Raw genomic sequence first — 21,258 nt, forward strand, 5'->3', positions numbered from 1 at the left:
ATCCATTATATCCATTTAATAAAATTATATTCATTTAATAAATGACTTGATAAAATTATATCCATTTAATAAATGGATATAGATAGAACCAATCATCCATTTATGACCCACTTGAAATTATACTTATATTTTTCTAAATTTTTTTCACATGTTGTTTGACAAGAAATGATCACATTTTGTTGTGATTAGATTAATATGAAATTCAAATGTATCCCCTTAATACCCACCAAAAATTGAATTTAAATGTATAATTGTTTTTTGGGATAAACAACATCATCATTTTATTAAATGTGTAATCATTTTCAATGGGTATAAATGGGTGAAACAAGTCAATCCACTACTTATCAATTAAATGAGTCTAAATGAGTTACCCATTTAAACCCATTCAAAGTGTATTACATATCCAAATCCGCTTATTAATGGACAGATTTGGGCGGTTCAATACAATTGGATTGTGATTGACACCCTACTTTTTATGAGAGCTTTTATCAAAGCTACTGAGGAATCTCAAATGGATGATTACAAATGAGTATACTTTATGCGTTACTTCATCCAAGTAGTTGTGCAAACGGATGACACCTATGCTAAAATTAAATTGACCGATGGCATGCACTTAGCGCGTAGAACCAAATTTACAACTCATATACTATTTAAACTTGATTATCAAAGTTCAATTTGGAATATTAATCCCTAACTTTGTTGGCTGGCTGATAATTCAGTATTTAGCAGCATAGTCTATGTTTACATACACCCACGAATACTTATAAATGTACGTAGATCTGCACGTGTCTCTGTGTTTTAGTGATGCACATAATATGCATTTACAATATATTCTTAAACACTTATGAGAAACATAGGGATTCAAAGTTATCTTAGTACATTTTCTTTGAAGGAAACAAAAATTAACCTAGCAAATTTGATGACCCTACCCAATCAAGTTGTTTCATCATATTTGAGAACAAAACAGTTAGCCTACGTGATGAATCAACATTTTTCTCGAAAATATGCCAATATTTAATTCCTACATGACTCTCATCGCGAACATTGCAACAATATCCCTTTCGTTTATTTTCGTAACTTTTGATTCTTAATTGCTTGCAAGGGGCATAAAAGGGTATTTAGGTTCATATTATTGCCTATAAATTCTAGGAGTCTGCTTTGGTCTTACAATCCATTTCTGATTACACTTTAAGAAAACATGACTGAAATGGCAGCCAACTAGCAAATGGCTGAAGTCACATCCATTTGCCAACTAACAGAAGTTGTAACAAATTACGGTAATTTCGAGTCTTTGGGTTTTACATGCATGCATTTATATTTCTTCTTAGAAAATTTATATGCAGCAACTTATTTTCTTGGGATTGAAATGTTGTTTCTTTATAGAAATCAGTGAAGTAATTCCAGTCTACTGAAGCCATGGTTCAAAGTCGCGGTCGCGGTCGCGGCTTGGACTGTTCCACATCGATTTCGACATATCGGTCACGGTTTCGGTGAGACGCGAATTTTTGAAATATTTAATATTCTAAAAATTGTAAAAAATATGATAAATAAAAATAATTAAAAATTAGTAAAAATAATAAAAATTCAAGTTGTCTCGAGATGACTCGGAGTGACTCAGTGTGACTCGGCCGTTTCAACCCTTCACGGTAATGTCTCGGTCTGTTACGTATCTCAGAAACGTTTCGTCACGGTGTCGTCTCGGCCGAGACTAGACCGAGACGGAGACGACTCGGCCGAGACCGAGAGGTCTCAGCCGAGTCTTCGAACCATGGCGGAAGCCGATGCTATACTGAAGCAAGCTGAAGAGGTAAATTGATCACACATGCCGATAGGCATAAAAGGCCAACAGTCGAGATGCATAATATGCTAGTAAAATGACCTATATGCTAACCATGTGAGGCTCCTAGATAACTGATAACAAGACAAAGAGCTAAGCAAATAAGATAGGAAGCTAACTAATGGGTTGTGGCTGTAGGCCTTGTTTGTCTTTGAATTACTATATGTTACTACCATGCCTATTTATTCTCCTTATTCTTTGCAAGACCAGTCCCATGGTTCCCAAGTATGGATTGCAAATAGCAATTATTATTTGAGATGGAATATTTTGGAATTGGAGGGTTGGGATTGAATTTGGGGCATAACTTTTGATGAGGAAAAAATTTTGTTATGTTTTTATATATTATTATTTTAGTGTCTACATTTATTATTATAGTGTCCATTTTTGTTGTATCAGTACTTACATTGCACTATACAATTGTCATTGACAATCGTAGAGACTCCTAATCCATTTCTCTAGTTTCTTGTTGCCTTATCCTTCGAACTATTAGGTCATACAATTTAAATCAGTCTCATCAAGCCACGGTAGAAGAGGGGAGGGGTCGAAATTTCCTGCTTGCATTTTCAAGTTAGGACTTCCTACCAATTTCTACCAGCGGGTGTAGTTACACTGTCTGATTTGGACACGGTTTAGTCCACTCTAAATTTTTCAATAGTCCCATTGAGTCTGTCTCCTTTTCCAATAGTATAAGAATAACTATAAATTGTTGCCATCTAATGAAAATTTATAAAAAATACAGCACCCATTCACTCCTTTGTCGTCGACTGTGGACAATTCCCTCTTTTATAATTCTTTTTATATCAATATAAAAGACATTTTGAAATGATTACCACCCATCTTCAAAGTCAATGGAGTGGGCATCTATCTTGGATAAGTGCCAAGTAGGAAAAGGAAAATCGTATATTTGGGCAGAGGATAAAGATCCCTAGCTTTGGTATGTATGCCTCTCATTTCGAATAGCTAGAAATTCCCTTGGATTTTTCTGGTATTATGATGTGATTCTTTAGTGGAATTCTGTCCACAAAAGCTGTCTTGCTTTCTATCTAAGCTATCAAGTTAGATCAAGGAATCTAAGATGGGGACAATTACAAATGAGCACATTCTATGCATTACTTCATCCAAGTAATTGGGCAAAAGGATTACACCTACATTGACATGCATTTTGTACCATTTAACTGCATACACAGCTCATCTACAATTTAAACTTGAATATAAAGCTTTTAGTTCATCAAAAGTTTACCACAAATTAATTGTTAGCTGGCCAATGGTTAATTAATTTAGTCGGTTAATTCCACTTTACCTTTCCAATTATACTCAAACTTTTACTTTGATCTTTAAACTTTAAAACAGGACACATTAATGGCTAATCCATAAATATTAATCAATTGGAAGAAACAAAAAAAATGGTCATTGAACTATATTCATACATTTCGGGACTCTAAATACTTTTAGGTACCATAAATGAACAGCAAGTTTATTCTTTCACTTCTTGAACTCAGCTCAGTCTTTTTTTTTCTTGAAACGATAGGAATTAAAACTCAGCTCAGTCACATATGTCAAATTTCCTCAAGTAGTACTCTAATTCAATTTTTGTAACTTTGATTCTCAATTTTTCACAAAGGGCATAAAGGGGATTTAGGCCCAATATGTCGCATATAAATTGTAGGAGCCTGTTTTGTTTTGTTCCTCTAATAACTAACCACAATAACCTATTCCCAACACTTTCTGAACCAATTACTACAAGATGACTGAAGGTGCAACTAACTACAGTATTTTTCACTCTTTGAGTTTTACATGCATGCATTTATAGGTTTATGTATAAAAGAATATGCATATAGTTTTCTTTTTGATTTTTCATGTTCATGCATAAAAGAATACGCAGCTTTTTATTTTCTTGGGACTAAAACGTTGTTGTTTCTTAATTGAAATCAGTGAAAGAATGTCAGTGCGCTGGAGTCGATGCTACACTGAAGCCAGGTGGAGAGGTTAACACGTTGCCGAACAAATGTGAGCGCGAGGATAATTGGATTGCTATGGATCCTTCCAAGATTGAAGAGATCAAAAAGTTTGTAGAGGAAGACTACAAAAAAAGGACAGGCAACAATCTGATGATTGAGTCTATAAAAACCACCTCGAAATCCCCTTCAGGTGTCATTTACTATGGGCTTACTTTTACAGCTAATGATGGCAAGGAATATAGAGCACAAGTAAAAGAAGAAGTTAATGAAGAGCTAGCTAAGCAGCTGATGTGCTTTCAGCCCATTGAGGTCGCTTGCTACTGAGAAGGACTAAACATATATGCATTCTGTCAAGTATTTTAACTTGTGGTTGATAATTATGGATGTTTCTGATGTATTGCCAACTTGTGGAAGGTGCAATTAAACCTCCAAAATTGCACCCATATGTTAAATAAACTAGAAGGATATCACCACGTGATGCATGGTGTGATTATATAATGTATACATGCCCAACTGGTAATCATGGCCTGAGTTAAAAGCATTGATATACTAAATTAAGGAAAGTGAATAGAGTTGAACATTTTGGTCATAAATATTGAACAGTTATTCGAACTAAGTTGAAGTCTGTGTTTTTAAACTTAGATCGGACAGGCCGATCTGAAACCGGTCAAGTGACCGGTTCGATCAGAAACCGGCCAAGTGACCGGTCCGAGTTACCCTAAAAATCGAGATGGTAGAAACTCGGTCAAACTCAGGTCAAAACATGGGTTTGACTGGAAACCAGTAAAACCAGTGAGAACCCGGTTTTTTATTTTCCTTGTTTGTTGTCTTTTTTTTATCTTTGCATCTGATCTAAGTCCCTACTAATCTCTGTGAGGACTCATGTTTTTACTCTTAAAATAATTATTTTTATAATTATTTATCCTAGTATTAGTTAATTATATTATCGTTACATGAATTTCTTTTAAATTTCGCTTTATCGCGCGCGAATCGAACGTTCACGTATTTCGTGTCGGAACGGTTAAGTGAAAATTTAAGAAACGTATACTAGACTACTAAGAGTGAATAATTATAGTGTTAAAGGAATTACATTTGAGGATTAGTGCAAGTGAAACAAACAAGAGAGAAAAGTGGTAGTATGAGACACTATTCACGCACTATTTGTAGTTGACTTTTACATAGCTTTTAGCCACAAATTCTTCAAGCTTCCAAGGGAAGCTTCATACAACACAAAAACACTCTCTCTCCTTTCTTGTTGGCCGGCCGAACCCCTCAAGGAAGAAGGGAAGAAAAAGCTTCACTTCATCTTGCTTCATCTTGCTCCATTTCACTTCCAAACTTGCACCCAACTTCAAAATCTCTTGGAGATCAACTTTAGCTTGAAGGAAGACATCATCTAGTGGAGTTTCTTGGAGGTTTTGTGGTGAAAAATTTCTGGTTTCTACAAGCGTTAGAGGTAAACCCATCAACTCTTCTAATCTTTCCATTTAATCGAAGTTTAGTGGTTGGATTTGCATGGGTTTGAAACCCTAAGCATGAAATAGACTAGCGGACTTGAGGTGTTTCATTTCTTATTTTAAACTCTAGGCTAGCAGACTTGATGATACCTTTAGGTAGCTGCCTTGAGGTGTAATTAGTTGATTGTGGTTGTTTATGTGTTATTTGAGATGAATACGGTTAGAAAGTGAAGGAAAAATCGAACGAAGAATGGAAGTGCAAGCTGGCCGAATCTGTCCTGTGGTTAACTTGCTTGTATTTCAAATTTTTGTTGGCTGTTTGGCTGTGAAATTGAGGGATATATGTTTTATATTATGTGTACAAAGTGCCTTGCGAAAATCATTTCAATTGGTTGCTCAAAACTAGAGTTTTTGAAAAAGAAAGAAATCTGGAAATGGTAATTTAGGCAGCCGAACAGTACCTCTTCATTTGAACATAACTTGCTGTACAAAATTTGAAATCGAGTGCCGTTAGTGGCATTCAAAACTAGACATCCATAGCTTTCTAACGGCATAGAAATCATTTGCTAGTTCGAACTGAGTGAACCGTAGTGATTCAGCAAATTTGACTATCCTGTTCTAATTGTCTGTCCGAGAGGATTGGAGAAGCTGCATCTTGTGGCCCAATTTTCTCTTACTTGTGGACTGATTTTGAAAATTTTTTCTTCTGATGAAATGTAGAATTTTGAACCTAGTTTCCAACGCCACCAACTATTCCCAATTTGAACTTGTATTGAGTGAGATGTGATCTGATTTCAAAAGTGCAACAAAGCTGGGAAACTGGACAGTTTTTCCCTTCTTGCTAGCCGATTGGTTAGGTTTGTTTTGGGATGTTTTATTTCAAAAATTTTGATGTCAATTGGAACCTTGGTTTCAAAAATGGATCGAATTGGGACTGATTTCATTGTGCAAAACGTTTGGAAAAGAAAGAAAAGTAAGAGGGCAGAATTGCCTTGAAACATTTTTCAAACTTTGGTAGTCTTGTTAACTGCCTTCCCACGTGAGTTTTTGCGTGAAATTTAATAGAGGGGTAGTCCACTTATGGAAGTTTAAGTGTACCAATTTGGGTGGAATTTCAATACCATTTCAATACCCAAATAACGCCCCAAAGATGGCTCTTCAAATCTGGAAATTCACTGTTCACGTCGTGAAAATCAACCGACTTTGAACTGTTATATCTTGTTGCTCAAAACTCCGAATTTAGTTCCGTTTAATATGTTTGAAACCTTGTTTGGAACTCTTATTGTGTTATGAATTTCAAAGGCTGATTCATTTTCTATGAATTTTGCCGAATTTTCAAATATCGCCGAAAAACAAGACTAGTTCTGTCTTGCTTGTTTAAATCAGCAACTTTGAGCTAAAAAATGAATGCGTACTGTTTGGAACCATGTAAAAGTGTCTTCTAGGAACTTTGATCTTAAAGTGTCTTCAAGATCTGATTTTACCAAATTTGTCGCGCAAAGCTGAAATTCTTGATTTCTTAGAAAATGAACTTTTAAGAACTCCCTCATTTGCAATTGTTGGACGGTTTTAGGCGTAATTTCATGGTGGAATACACGGTTCCATTAGAACTTTAAACCTTCATTTCAAATCTTGATTTTCGAAAGTTAAACCTTTCCTAATGCGTTTTCTTGATTGTTCCATTTTCTTGGTTAATGACACCTTATTTTATACTTGAATCTTGGAACCTTAGTTTTGATATTTTTTCTATGAAATGAGTGGCGTTTTGGATATGTTTGACTTCATTAGCTTGGAAAAATGTGAATACTCTTTACCTTCTAAAGTTTGGACATGAGATTTAAAGTTTTGGGAAACGAGAACCATTTACTTCTTTTTCTCGATTTTCGTGCCGAAAGTGAAAACGGTGCTATCTTTTGGATTTGAGATTTCTTATCACGACTTGAATCAAAAACCACCTTCGAGCTCTCTTGAGCATTATTTTAACGATTTAGTTAGAAAAGCTTCTTTAATTTAGCTCGAACTTGCAACTTGGAGAGTGAATAGCGAGAAAATGTCTTTCTTTGTAACCTTGGTCAAATACCTAGGTAATTATGATTGTACATGTCTCAGGTAGTCACGAAGACGCCGAAGAGCTCGTCTGACAACTCGCTTTACTCTTAACTTACCCTTGACTTGTGGTGAGTGTCAAGTGCATGTTAAATGCTTATGTGATTGAAATGTTAATGGTACAAGTGTTATACATGATACGTAAACTTGCCGAGACGAGGGTGTACTTTATCGCCCTCATCTTCTCTCTCTTTTAATTACGTGATATTTGTTACATGAATACATATGTTTGGAAATTGTACATGAATATGTTTAATTTGTAAGTTCTAAGTGGATGCATGTACCACACCGATTCGGGTGGGAGGTATCTCTCATGTCGATTTCGAACCATAAACAATTTTGAACGGATGTATGTACCACACCAATTCGGGTGGGAGGTACCTCTCATACCGTCTCAGTGCTATAATTAGTTCTCAGAGCGATAGCATGTACCACACTGAGTAGGAGGTACCTCTCATGTCGACTCAGAACTATAAACAATTTTAAGTCGATTGGAGCTATGTCTCATCGACCCAGTTCTCGGAGCGATAGCATGTATCACACCGATTCGGGTGAGAGGTACCTCTCATGTCGACTCAGAACTATAAATAATTCTAAGTTGATTGGAGCGATGTCTCATCGACCACTTACACTTCTGGGGGGCACCCCGACCCATTGGCCAACCGTGTAATTCGAGCCGGCGAGTGCTCTTGTATCCTTATTGAGTATGTCTATTTTAAATTGTGAATTATGTTATAGCTTTATTTCTCGCATAAGTGCTATTACTACTTGACTATGTGTTTGCATGTTTTTTTTTTTGGCCTCACTGAGCGTTAACTCATCCCATTCTATTTGTTATTCCTTAACAAGAGAATGACGTGAAGGAAGCGATTGGAAGATACTAGTGAATGCTAGTCTTTTGTATAGTTTGGTATTTTGTAACTGACCTTTGGGAATTGTGAGATTTGGAACTCGATGTAGTTGACTTGAGAATTGTACCCTTGGGTGTACTTGTGAAATGAAATATTATAGTCGTATTATTATTTTGGCATTTTAGATGTAATCATTGGAATTGGTCTTTTTTTTTATTGGAGGATTGTAGTGAGTCCCGGCGAGAGTTGGACAGGCGGTCTGCCGAACCCTTTGGTTCGCCTTAGGGGGAGGCGGGGTCGTCACAATCTCTCACACCTTTGCAAAGTACAAACCCATTTTCACCTCTTTGGCTCCATCAATTCAGCCGTCACAATCAATGCTTGATATCTTTTTCTAAACAAGATTTAATCTTAGATCTAGGAAAAAGACCAAAAAAAAGAAAAGAGAGAAAAAGAGATGAAGAAAAGAGAAGTTTGAAGAAAAAAGAAAAAAGTTAGATTATTTGTTAGTTTTGAGAACAAATAACTAACGATATAAGAATGGAAATCATAAAAAGAAAGAAGAAATAAGAATGGAAATAAAATTTGAAAAAAAAATGAAAAGTAGAAAGAGTGAACAAAATCTAAAGCTTGTTTCTCAAAACATTTGGAGTGGCTGCCTAAGAGCTTTCGCCGTCGACGGACTTGAGACTTGAGACTTGAGAGCATATGCTGCTTTCCATCCCTTCTTTGGATTATTTAAAAAAAAAAAAGACGAGTGGACATGAGCAGCCAGAGAAGAAGAATAAGAAGAGGTAGCATAAGAATAGTTGGAGACTTTGACGACGTTTAGAGGAAAAAGGAGGAACGAACTGGGGGACTACTAATATGGGGTTAAAAAAGCTTTTTCAATATTATGTTCTAACCCCTTGGGTATTGAAAAACTATTAACATACCTAGAAATGTTTCATAATCTATAAATATTGTCCATAAATTTAACTTTAAATTGTAAGTATGCATTGAATTATATTAATTGCTATTTGAATGCTCTAATTTCTTTGCACTTTCTTATTAAATAGTTTTGAAACATCAAATACATATGTATACACCTTTATTGATATTAACTAGTTTTTAGATCTTTTACATAATATTTTAATTTTTAAATAATTTTTATTAATAACACCATATTGAAGCTATGGCATCTGTGAGGATGACTTCAATATGTCAATCACTATTTTGGTCTTATAATTTTTATGTTACAGTCAAGTCTTGTTGGACTAAATCTAAACTTATGAAGTTGTAAACCACCAATTTAAAGGTAAATTTTGTATATTATTTTGATTATATATTATTAATATATATTTATGACATCATTTGATTTGACTCTGGTTGAACCCGATCGAACCCATTGACCCCTGACTCCTGAGGTCGACCGAGTTAATATCCAATCCGAGTTTGAAAACATAGATTGAAATTTAACAGTTATCCTAACTATGAAAACTGAATGAATTTATTTTTAATTGTGAATGTTTAGGTTGGTAAAGTTGATGTCATTGCTGCTAACAAGATCATCTAGAACGTAAGAAGTTATAATGTTGAATGTGGTAGATTCGGATATCCTGAATCTTGGAGGAGAAGGTTTAATGCAACAAATAAGCGTCCTTATAATTCCTTTGTCCTGTGATCCCTATTTGGAAGGAAAAAATTATAAACTTTTTAGTTATATATGTATCACACTATGGATAAAGCTAGCCGATATTTTCATCATAATAAAAAAAAAAATGATCACATTAATGTGTTCATTTTATAATGAATTATTTCATTGTATAATAAATAAACAGTATGTATGATATTGGAAAGTAGGAGACCTCTAAATCCAAAAAAATAAACTTCTATTTTTTTTTGTAGGTGGTGTTGCTAATCTAGTTATTCGCTGCTTTTCTTGGACATTAATTTTGCAGGTCCAACCTTTAGAACCAGGCAAGACGTCTTTTATTAGGATAAGATGTTCCATTCTGCAATTAAAAATAAAATTACATATAGAACGATAAATCGTTAAAAGGATTATATTGTTTACATTGTAAACCAATTGCTATTCAATGACATGGATAATCATACCTTATGTATCATATCTTAGCCAAGCAAAATATGTCATGAAACACAACATTTCTTATTTTGCCGTCAACTTTCAAGCCATCAAAAGTCCCCAGAACAATTAAAACTTTATATTAGAGCTTCTAGATCTAGAAAGAGCAACATAGAGTCGTCCATGAGAAAAAACAGGTTCACGGAGGTAAATTCCAATATAGTCAAGAGTTTGATCTTGAAATTTATTGATTGTCATCGCAAAGCATAGATGGACAAGAAATTGTGTCCTTATAAATGGAACGCCATTCTTTTCACTATCAGAGGTCTACAAAGGGATCCTTGGGATAAAGACCCTTTATGTGGACCGGAGACAATTTTAGCAGAAATAGTGTGCTAACCCAATTCTCTACAAATTAACCTTATGCCAATAAAAAGACCCTTTGTTGGATTCAAATTTCTTAGAAGCATTTTACTAAAATTTTCTTTTAGTAAAAGTTCATGTGGAGGTAGACCTTACGGGTTTAGAGAATTTAGAAAGTTCTCATAATCTGTTTGATGTCCTCTATCAACAATTCTATCACAACTTATATATTTGCGAAGATTTCCAAGGAATTTTTGAATCATTATCCCATTTATTTCATCCACTGAACTGTTTTTTGAATAAAGTACACATCTATTTATCATTCGATAAGAATCACATAAGTATAGATTTAAATCAGGGAAGACGCTATGTTTTCAGACTCGGACCGGGACTCGACTCAGTCGAGGTCAGGGGTCAATGAATTCGACCGGGATCGATAGGGGGTCAACCCGGATGACGTCATATATACGTCATATATATATATACCTACAAATCAAATTTACAAAATATAACCAAAGAATCCAATCATCTAAATTTATATCCAATTCATCAACCAATTCACCAAATTCATCCAAACTCACAAAATTTATAAAATAGAAATCCCATACATGTTTAATCCTTAACAAATAGCAATCCAAATAAGGTAACAAGTTCATGTTGAAATGCTTGATAAATATCAATCTAAATAAAACAACATGTTCCAAAGAACTATCTAAGCCATTCTTCATCTTCATCTTCATCATCCTTGTCTCCAATTTCATAACTTTCGAAGTCAATATCATCAAGATCATCCTCATAATCAAGTTGCACAATATTGATGTCTTTCTTATCTAAAAATTATTTAAATACTCATAAATAAAAATATTCAAAAATAGACAAAAATTAAAATGAAACTTAGATAAAGTTAGCAAATATAAACTTACGTGATTGAGAGGCTTCATTTTCGCTATTTTTGGGAAATTCTTCTTCAATCATTTCTTCTAACTCATCATAATCAAGCTCTCCTTCTTATTCCTCATCAACTACCCAAAATTCAACTTTATCAATAGTTTCATAATCCATCGGATCATAAGACCTCTTTTTATATGAAAGCCTACAACGAAAAAAAAGAGCAAAAAAAATAAAAGAAGTAAGTAATTTTAAAAAATTAATAAATTTACAAAAGAAGGTAAGCATGTATAATAGTAATTCCATACCTATTCTTCAAACGTAAATTATAATGAATATAAACAAGATCATTCAACCTTTGATGCTCAAGTCTATTTCTCTTTTTGGTATGGATGCGTTCAAATACACTCCAACTGCGTTCACATCCCGAAGAAGAAAATGTTTGGCTCAAGAGTTTAATTGCCAACTTTTGTAAATGTGGAGCATCATTACCAAACAATTTCCACCACTCATCTATATTAGTAAGACAAAATTAGTACTCTTTTATAAAGAAAACCAACAAAAGTAATTCTTAACATAATCAATGCGAAATTAAAGTAGGCATACCTGGACGGGCAGTTTTGTGACTATTTTGAGCAAATTCAAATCCAAAACTTTGATCCGTTGATCTAAACATTGATATTTCATCCATCATATATTGAAGTCCATCCATTTTTAACTTTTGCATGACTTCTAAAACACTTTTCATAATTTCAGGCATGTGACAAGGGCTATCCTTATCATATTGGAAGGTCGGATTCAATCAAAAGGCAGCCGCATGTAGATCTTTTTTCAACATATTATCTCACCTCCTATCAATTATATCAATGTATGGGCCGTAGAACTTTTTCTTGTTCTTAAACAGTTCTTTAATGCCATTAACAACTCTCCATATGCCTTCATATACATAACCCAATGATGATTTTTCATCAGAATCACAAATGCGCAACAAGCGCATAATTGGACCCATAATTCTCACAATAATCAAACAATTATTCCAAAACTTCCCATCAACAACAATTTGTTTGACTTCTTTACCTTTTTCATTTTTCAACTCTCTCTTATATGCACTAGAAGTGACTAAAGCCTCCAAATGCTGTTTCAAATCATGAAGATTCTTCAAAACAATAAAATTAGTACCAAATCGTATTTTCGCAGGACGAAGAATCCCTCTCCAACCAGGCCTTTTTCTTAACCAACTAAGAATTCATTTTTGATTATGTACATACACAGTGACTCTTGAAGCAAGAGTAATTACATCTTTCACATGAGTCATTTCTCCAACATCTTTCATAATTAAATTCAAACAATGTACTGCACAAGGAGACCAACTAATTGTAGGATATTTTTCAGAAAGTAATCGACCAACAGCTTTATAATTACTCGCATTATCTGTGACCATGTGAACAACATTACTAGATCCAACAATCTCAACAATTTCTGAAAACAGATTACACAAATATTCAGCATTAGACTCAAAATTTGAAGCATCAACAGATTTGATAAATGAGATCCCACTAGGACAATAGACCAAAAAATTGATCAAACTTCTTTGCCTATTATCCTTCCAGCCATCACCCATAATTGTACAACCAGTTTCAGCCCATTTACTACGTAAATTGTCAACAATTAATTCAACTTGCTTCTTTGCATCTTTCAACAAATTAACCCTTAAAGCATGATAGCTAGGTCCTTGATAACCATAACCCATACTTGCTATTTTTCCAATTGCTTGTTGGTAATAGGGAGAATTACAAGCATTCATTGGAATACATGTTTCATAAAACCACAAAGCTATAGCCATGTCAGTATCATGCCATCTCTCTTTACTTTGCATACAAGACTTGATACTCGGTTGAGAACGATCAAGAGATTTACCTGTCATATAAGATTCAATGCCATATGCCTTTCTTTTTCCCTTATTCCCACTCACATTAGTTTGAGTTGCCTTTTTTTTGGATGAGGAATTTCTTGAACATCACCACCTTCAAATCCCGCTACACTTCGGCCAAAAGGATTTCCAATTTCAAATATCCCTTTTTTCTCTTTTGCTTTTTGAACATTTTCATTCAATGAATCTTCCATTATTTGCTGAATATCATTTGGCACATTTTTGCATGGAGCAACATTACCCTTGACTTTTGCAAGATGATGTTTCATTCGATTAATAACATCCCCTGTAAAAGTACTATTGCACCATTGACATATCAAAATTTTTCTACCTTGTGAATCTTGTCCTTCTATAACATGTCTCCAAGCCACATCAGCTTTTTGCCTATGATTTTCAGAACTTGACTTTGACGCTGATCCTTCATTTGTTGGTGTGGATTGTGAATCGATATCTTCCATTTTCCTACATTGGAAAGAATATTGAAAATATTAAATAATTTAAAAAACCTCCTATAAATGAAAATCTATAGCAATTATTACACATGAAAATACATTGCAAAGTTGAAATTAACATAGCTTTCATGATCTGTACAAAAAAATAATCAGCATGATCTGTAGTTTCGGTCTGGCATAAATTAAGGCAAGGAACATCTATTTCCAGCAATTCATTCCATCAAACGTTAGTTCCTCCAACAATGTAACAGTTTGGATCTCAGTTTTTCTTTACTAGTTTTAGCTAGAATTCTGAAATTTCCTAATGTTGCGTTTTGCTGAGCTTACAACCTTAATGTCCCTAAGCAAGAATCAGCTTTTCATCAGAATTTCCTCCATTAACCATTTCATTATGTATTCAAATCTAGCAAACATGCTGGAACTTGAAATGATTTCTAATTCTTTCTCTCGGCTACAACCAATATTTCCAGTAGCAGCAGCAACCTATGTTCCAGCTAAGTAGGCAAGGGATAATCTATTCAGTTACTGATTATCCTTAACAGAACGTGAAAGTTTATGACCAAGATTCCAGAGACTAAACAGAATTAAACACATTTCTGCTCTTAATTACAAATCTGATGCATAATGAATCCCAAATGCCAAATCTAATTAAACACCCCATCTTCTCATACACACCCGTAATATCCAAATCCCAAATGCCCAGTATAATGAATAAAAAAATTCCAGTCACAGATCAACTTTAGCATAACGAATCAGCAATAATAGCCTTCAGATTGTAAAAAATTACCAGACTTAGCTTCAGTTCACTCGCGTGCTAACTACTTGATTGTCTTGAAATCTGAAGGAACTGGTGGTGTTGCAGCGGTGGAGGCTAGAGATTGAAGGACGATCGATGAATCTCAAGAGATGGCGGTGGAGATCGGCGCTGAAGAAGAAACTCAAGAAAGGAAGAAAAAGTATGAAAAGAGAAGCCAAGTAGCCGATGCAAGTTTTGTCAATTTTGTCCGATTTTTTCAGTCAAATTTTAGCATTTTTAGTTGGTCAGTCAATTGTCAAATTTTGACTGAAAAAAAGGCCAAAAAAGAAAAAAAAATAAAAAACCGGGGTTAATCAGATTTTTCGGTTCACCGGTCAAACTCGGACTATGACCGGGTTTGACCGATTTTATAACATCCGAGTTTTTTAACTAACTCGGACCGGATGCCTGGCCGGTTCCTGGTCTTACCAGTCCGACCGGCCGGTCCGATCCAAGTCTGAAAACACAGGGAAGACGGTTCCTAGCAAGCTGGTACAATTTAAAAATAATTAGGTCTAATAATAAAATAATGCATAGGAAATGAACTATTTACAACACAATATATAATTTTAACTTGTTAAACGGCTTTTCTTTGTTATAATAAGGAATGACCAAATCATGTAGAAGAGATATTAACCTTGTTCATCAACAGGTTCAATTCCTTCTCCTACTCTAAGCAAGAAATCTGAAAAAGCTAGATTTAAGACAACTCTCATATTTGTCATCAATTGGAGTTTATACATATGAGACTATAGAGGTGAATTTACAAGACTTGATCTAATCAAATCTTCCTTAGTTACCTGTTCAATAACCGGTAGAATTTGTCAGAAATCACCGCCAAGAACTAATAATCGGTAGAATTTGTCAGATTCCATTATATCTTTAAGAAGAGTATTAAATGCCTCAATTGTTTCTCTTTTTGCCATTGAAGCCTCATCCCACAAGATTAATTTAGCTTCAAAGATTAGCTTGGCAACAGCAATTTGTTTAATCAAATTGACAAGTTTTTTGTGTTGAAAATCCAAGGGAATCTTGAACCTAGAGTACACAGTCCTACCATCAAAAAGGACAGATGTTACGACACTAGACGTGGCAACTGCAGTTGTCACATATCTTTGTGAGTGCAAAACTACAAGAAGTGTTCGATATAAAAAAGTCTTACTAGTTCCACCTGGGCCATCAATAAAGAAAGTCTGACTTTTTGAGCTGTAGATTGAATCTAGAATAAAATCAAATGCATATTTCTATTCAACATTCAATTTTAAAGGAAGAGGCATGTCTTCTGGATCAACCTATATATTTCTTTCACTGTCAATTTCTTTAGTCAGTCGCTCATTGTAAGAGCATGTAAAAGATTTTTCAACAAAATGATAATCATCCAGGCCTTTTTCCATCTGTTCCAATGTCCTGTTAATGTCTTGAAGAACCCTTCTTTTAATCTCTGTTGATGTACAATAAGCATGTGTTCGGCCTCATTTATAATCAGAAGACAGCTCCTCCTTAAATGTTTTCCAACGATAGAACAAGAGCATGTCAAATAAAGCTCTTAATGAACAAGACATTTGGAAATAAGCAGCTTCCTGTAAAGTTTCTTCTATATAGGAATCAGATTCCAACAATCCTAACTATAAACAAGCCTCCCTAAAAGAACTCATTTTGCGACCTCTAACCATGAGCAACTCCTCAACTGACATTGGCCCTCGAACATGTGTAAGTAAACGTCTCAAGTAATATCTTTCTCCTTCTCTAGGCTCAAAAGTTACCAGCCTGTGACCTTTCTTCGGCTTCTCTCTACCCATATCTTTGTCTTTGGTGTCCATACAAAATATTTAGGAAAATCTTTATATAAGCACTTCAAATTTTGAGCTTTAGCATTTGTTTTGTTCATTTTTAATAACTCAATCAACCTAGTCTTTAAAAAATTTATTTTCCTCAAAAGGTACAATAAATCTGAACTTTTATCAAAAGAAACAAATTGCTGGTCAGGAAGATAAACCTGTAGGGTAGAAACTGATGGATTCATTTTTGCTAATGAAAATTCATATATGCGCTAGAAAGTTTCCAGAGATGAAACCCAACACCTTGTTGAAAATTATTAATTTCATCATTGTTATGAGCACATTCTTGATCAATAACATCAAAGCTGATAAGACATGACTTTTAACAAATATATTTATAAAGGTACTTAACAATTTTCGCATTAGAGCAGATTTTCACATTCATGTGACAATCAAACAAAGCTAACAAGTATGGATTATAAGGTATCACCCATCTGTTGTTAATTCATGCTTGTGAACCTTTATTTTTCTGTCATCATTTCTTCTTTTGTAACATGGATAATTGTCCTCACCATGAACTGTATAAGGTGTAAAATTCTTAGAATAATGACTCTTGCATGCACCATCTCTCATGACTTTGGGTTTAATAGCTTGGACTCTAGTTTAAGTATAAACAGTAAATAAGCATGTGGAAAGCCACTCTTTTGAAACTCAATCACATACCACAAGCTGCAAGTTCTCCAAAAATTTGTTTCTTAAGCAGCTCGACTTTCAATATTTCATACTTAGTTCTTAATACTTTAACCAATAAATTAGCCCTATTCTATGGTTTCTTATGAAATTGAAGATTATCCTAAATTTCTTTCTACATTGGATTGCAAAATCATGCTAAGAAATATGTCAGACTTTCCGTACTTCTGAACTAGAGCCATTGCATCAAGATATCTCTGCCTCGTGTCTCTAGGGCCGTCAACAAATGAAGCTACTAAAACTATTCGCCAACCAACTCTAGAACCATTCGTTTGACCTATTGCAACACTGTCCATGACTTCTTGAAGAATCTTTGTTCGAATTTCATTTTGTTGCTTCTATGAAAATCAAGTCTGATGTCTCAATTTTTATATATGTACCAACAACAAATTATTGCAATAATCTCAAACTATGGAGCAACGTAGAATCGTCATGATTTTTGATTTGAAACCTATAACAATAATACTCTCTAGCTGATACAATACAATCGTCACCTTTTTTCTGTTCAGTAGCTAAATAGACAGAACAAAATCGTATAATAAGTGAACCTCTGATAAGCAACAATAGCATAAACATATGAATAAAAGAAATAAACATGCCTATATCTTTTAAGCTGAATAAATCAGAAGCATTTTAAACTGAAGTAAGATTAAAATCAACATCAGTATCACAATTATCTAGTCTTTTTCTCTTTGAAAAAACTCACTTAATTCCACGATGCCCCCTGGATTCACCTCTAGGAAACAAAAGAGGATACTGAAGCGGATCATGACATGCATAATATGGTTGTGAACTCTATAACTTGTGTTTGAATGGTTATATACTTGAATATGAGGGTTTTTTTCAATAGACTTATCATCCGTCTCAGTCTATATGGCAGCCACGTGAGAGACAATACGAAGATGAAAGATGTGCTAATCCAACCGAAGATAATATTTAAGAACTATAGTGCAATTCTCAAGACTCGAAACACTCCTAAAATCCTTAAAAAAATTAATATAAGGATTATCCTGGAGAAATGTCATGAGTAGCTTCAGAATGCTTGGATAGAGTTTATTAGAATTTTGAGCCCTCTTTACAAGTTCCTCATCAGTATTATAAAAGTACAATTGAATTCCAGATGACTTATCAATTGAAGAAATTAAACGATTCAAAAAGTGATTGACTTGACATTGAACTTGAAGTGTATAGACACCTTTAGCATTCCTTGTTATTCGTGATCATACTTAGCACTATACGGTGTGAAAGCCACATTATTATTTTATGTATGAGCATTATTTCTAAAATGCTCACATTCTTCATCATCACCAATAAATAGCCGTTTAAGAGCATAATGCATACGTGGGGCAACACTAGATACCTCTTCTTTCGAGCAACAAAAAGAAGGAGGTTCTGAATGAAATCATTTAGCACCACAATGAATATAGTTTGAAGCAGTAGGAAGAATAACAGATTCACTTGGAATCCTTTCTAGGCGAGCTAATTTTGAAAGTCTAAGTTGAACACCTATTCCTGAAAGGAGTTTAACATAATGACTAGACTATACAGACCTTACTAATGATTGTAAATAGAAGCAGCTTACTGTTTAAATAAATATTGACCAACCTGAAGGATCTCATCCAACGAGTATTAAAGTATGATGAACTATTGTAGAAGTACATATTTCAGACTTTTGAGAACTTAGAAAATAGATGTTATGTCTTGAGAATGAACCAAAGATAAAAGTTCAAAGGATAAAAAGACAATAAATACAATATCTATGACTAAGAGAGGTGAATGAAATATTTGGTACAAAATACAAATACACATGTACAAGAGATATTTGGGGTAGATACAAAGTTGAATAGACTCTAACAGGCATTAAAAAATTGGGTTCTGAATAGATTGTTAATAGAAGATAAAATAAAAATAGATGACATGGAAAGAGTTAACAAAGATACCTCCTATAATAAGAAAATGACAGATGGCCATTAGCCAATAACAAAATATCACCATACCTCTAGAAAGAAGTGACAATGCACAGCTCAGTATAACAGAAGAATGTGATCAATTTTTCGATTGTAAATTACTACTAACACTATCTAATATCTCCATAACTGCATCCCTATTCAATCCTCCTCCAATATTGAAAGATGAGTCATACAAATTAACACAATCTGACGTAACATGGTCAGATTGACTATTAAATGATTGGTTTCTATCATCACCTAACAAACACCAATCTGAACATAACCAAATAGAGTTCTAGAAAAGTAATTTCTACTATTTTGTCTAGAGCTCTGAAATTTTATTGTTTCATTAGAAGAAGATATAGAGGCATTTCTCCTCTTTGTAGCGTTACTCCCTCAGCGATGACGGAAGAGATCAGCCTTCTCAATATCTGGCATTTCTACATATCTTTTACGTCTTCTAGCATTTCTATCCATCTTTCGATAATATAGATGGATAAGATAACAAAAGAAAAGGCAGAAATAGAAAAGTATTTAAAAGGGTTAATTCCACTTTGTCCCCCCAAACTTTGGACGATTATCCACTTAAGTCCCTAAACTTCAAAATGGGACACTTAAGTCCCTAAACTTATAAATACCTCCCACTTAAGGAAAATTGTTAACAAATCCTGAATGTCTTTGGTGGTCGAAGTGTCCCATTTTATAAGGATTTAGGGATTTAAGTGTCCCATTTTATAAGTTCAGGGACTTAAGTGGGAGGTATTTATAAGTTTAGGGACTTAAGTGTCCCATTTTGAAGTTTAGGGACTTAAGTGGATAATCATCCAAAGTTTGGGGGGACAAAGTGGAATTAACCCTATTTAAAAATAAAAGTAAAAGCAAATTAAAAAGTTATACAGTAGGCACAAAAGAAAGCATGGCAAAAATAATTCTATAAAAGAGGATAAGAAATGGACAGAACATTTAACGATAGCATAGAATCATGAAGAGCAAACAGCTCAACAACCTTGCGGCAGCAAGTAAAATAGGAGAATGAAATAAATTTTTTTTAAAAGGAATGCGCCAAAGTAAATACCTGAATCAAAAACTACAGCAAAGAAAAACTACCAAAGGGATGAAGCACTTAAAACCAAACTATACAATGAAAATGAAGCTAAAGTCAATAATGGTGAAGTGTATAATTCTAAGAAACCAAAGCTAAAAGAAGTAAGATTGTACTCACCAAGAAGACGAAAAAGGTTACACAAACTAATAAAGAGCAACACATAGTAAAGTAAAAAATGATAATAAAACAGAGAGGACCACCCACCAATAACGTAGAAAAGGTACTAAAAACATAGAAACAAAGCTAAATACTAACTAATTGAGTAGCAAATGCAGACATCTAGCAAGCAGCGAATAGGATTTGAAAGTGTAAACTACAATGAAAAACTAAATAAACTTAAGCCTAGCAAAAAAATCTAACAAGCTAATTTAGCCAGTAGACTGTCCTTTTTTTTATGGTAAAAATAAAAGAGAACTTAGATTGAAACTACAATATCAAATAAGAAAACCAAAGAGGACAATAAAAGCATAGTAAAAATACAAAAAAATGTTAGACAAAAACAACAGTTCAATTATACTAATGTACATTCAACAACCTTTCTATGAACAAATTTCAGAGGCGAGGTACTAAGATAAGCAAAAAAAAAAATTAATACAGAAAACAAATCACACAGAGTATAGAGAAATAGTAACGTACATTTAGCCAGACATGTATAAGTTCGTTTAAGAGCTAAAACCACAACAAAAAAATAAAAATAGAAAAAGAAAAAATATACAAGACACAGTAAAATAGCTTGATAAAATTGGAGAAGAACGCAGTTGATAAAATTGAAGAAGATTTAGTTATACCTCACAGAGTATAATTCTCTAAGATACAAGGCATCAATAATCATTACATCTTATTTGCAGAAACAATTGAAAATCTATTGCGAAACTAATTTCTATTAATACATAAATAAAAATAAAATGATTAAATAATCATTCTATTGAACTTCTCATCTAATTCTATATTAGTAATTTCTGTAGGATATCTT

The 21,258-nt window shown here is 33.9% G+C and overlaps 2 protein-coding genes across 2 annotated transcripts; one reads left to right on the forward strand and one right to left on the reverse strand.

Moving 5' to 3' along the window:
- Window positions 1-3,488: 3,488 nt before the first annotated feature.
- Window positions 3,489-4,375, forward strand: LOC113778168. The gene is made up of 2 exons (XM_027323466.1): window positions 3,489-3,591; window positions 3,770-4,375. The coding sequence occupies exons 1-2, from the start codon at window positions 3,582-3,584 to the stop codon at window positions 4,117-4,119; spliced, it is 360 nt and encodes a 119-aa protein (XP_027179267.1). The 5' UTR covers window positions 3,489-3,581; the 3' UTR covers window positions 4,120-4,375.
- Window positions 4,376-11,645: 7,270 nt separating this feature from the next.
- On the reverse strand, window positions 11,646-17,527 carry LOC113777286. Its single transcript, XM_027322323.1, has 6 exons — window positions 17,388-17,527; window positions 13,787-13,917; window positions 13,550-13,741; window positions 12,790-13,442; window positions 12,374-12,681; window positions 11,646-11,730 (listed from the first exon to the last, which is right to left on the reverse strand). The coding sequence occupies exons 1-6, from the start codon at window positions 17,525-17,527 to the stop codon at window positions 11,646-11,648; spliced, it is 1,509 nt and encodes a 502-aa protein (XP_027178124.1).
- Window positions 17,528-21,258: the final 3,731 nt, after the last annotated feature.

This window comes from Coffea eugenioides, chromosome 7 (genome assembly GCF_003713205.1).
Source record: "Coffea eugenioides isolate CCC68of chromosome 7, Ceug_1.0, whole genome shotgun sequence".
Lineage (NCBI taxonomy): Eukaryota > Viridiplantae > Streptophyta > Magnoliopsida > Gentianales > Rubiaceae > Coffea > Coffea eugenioides.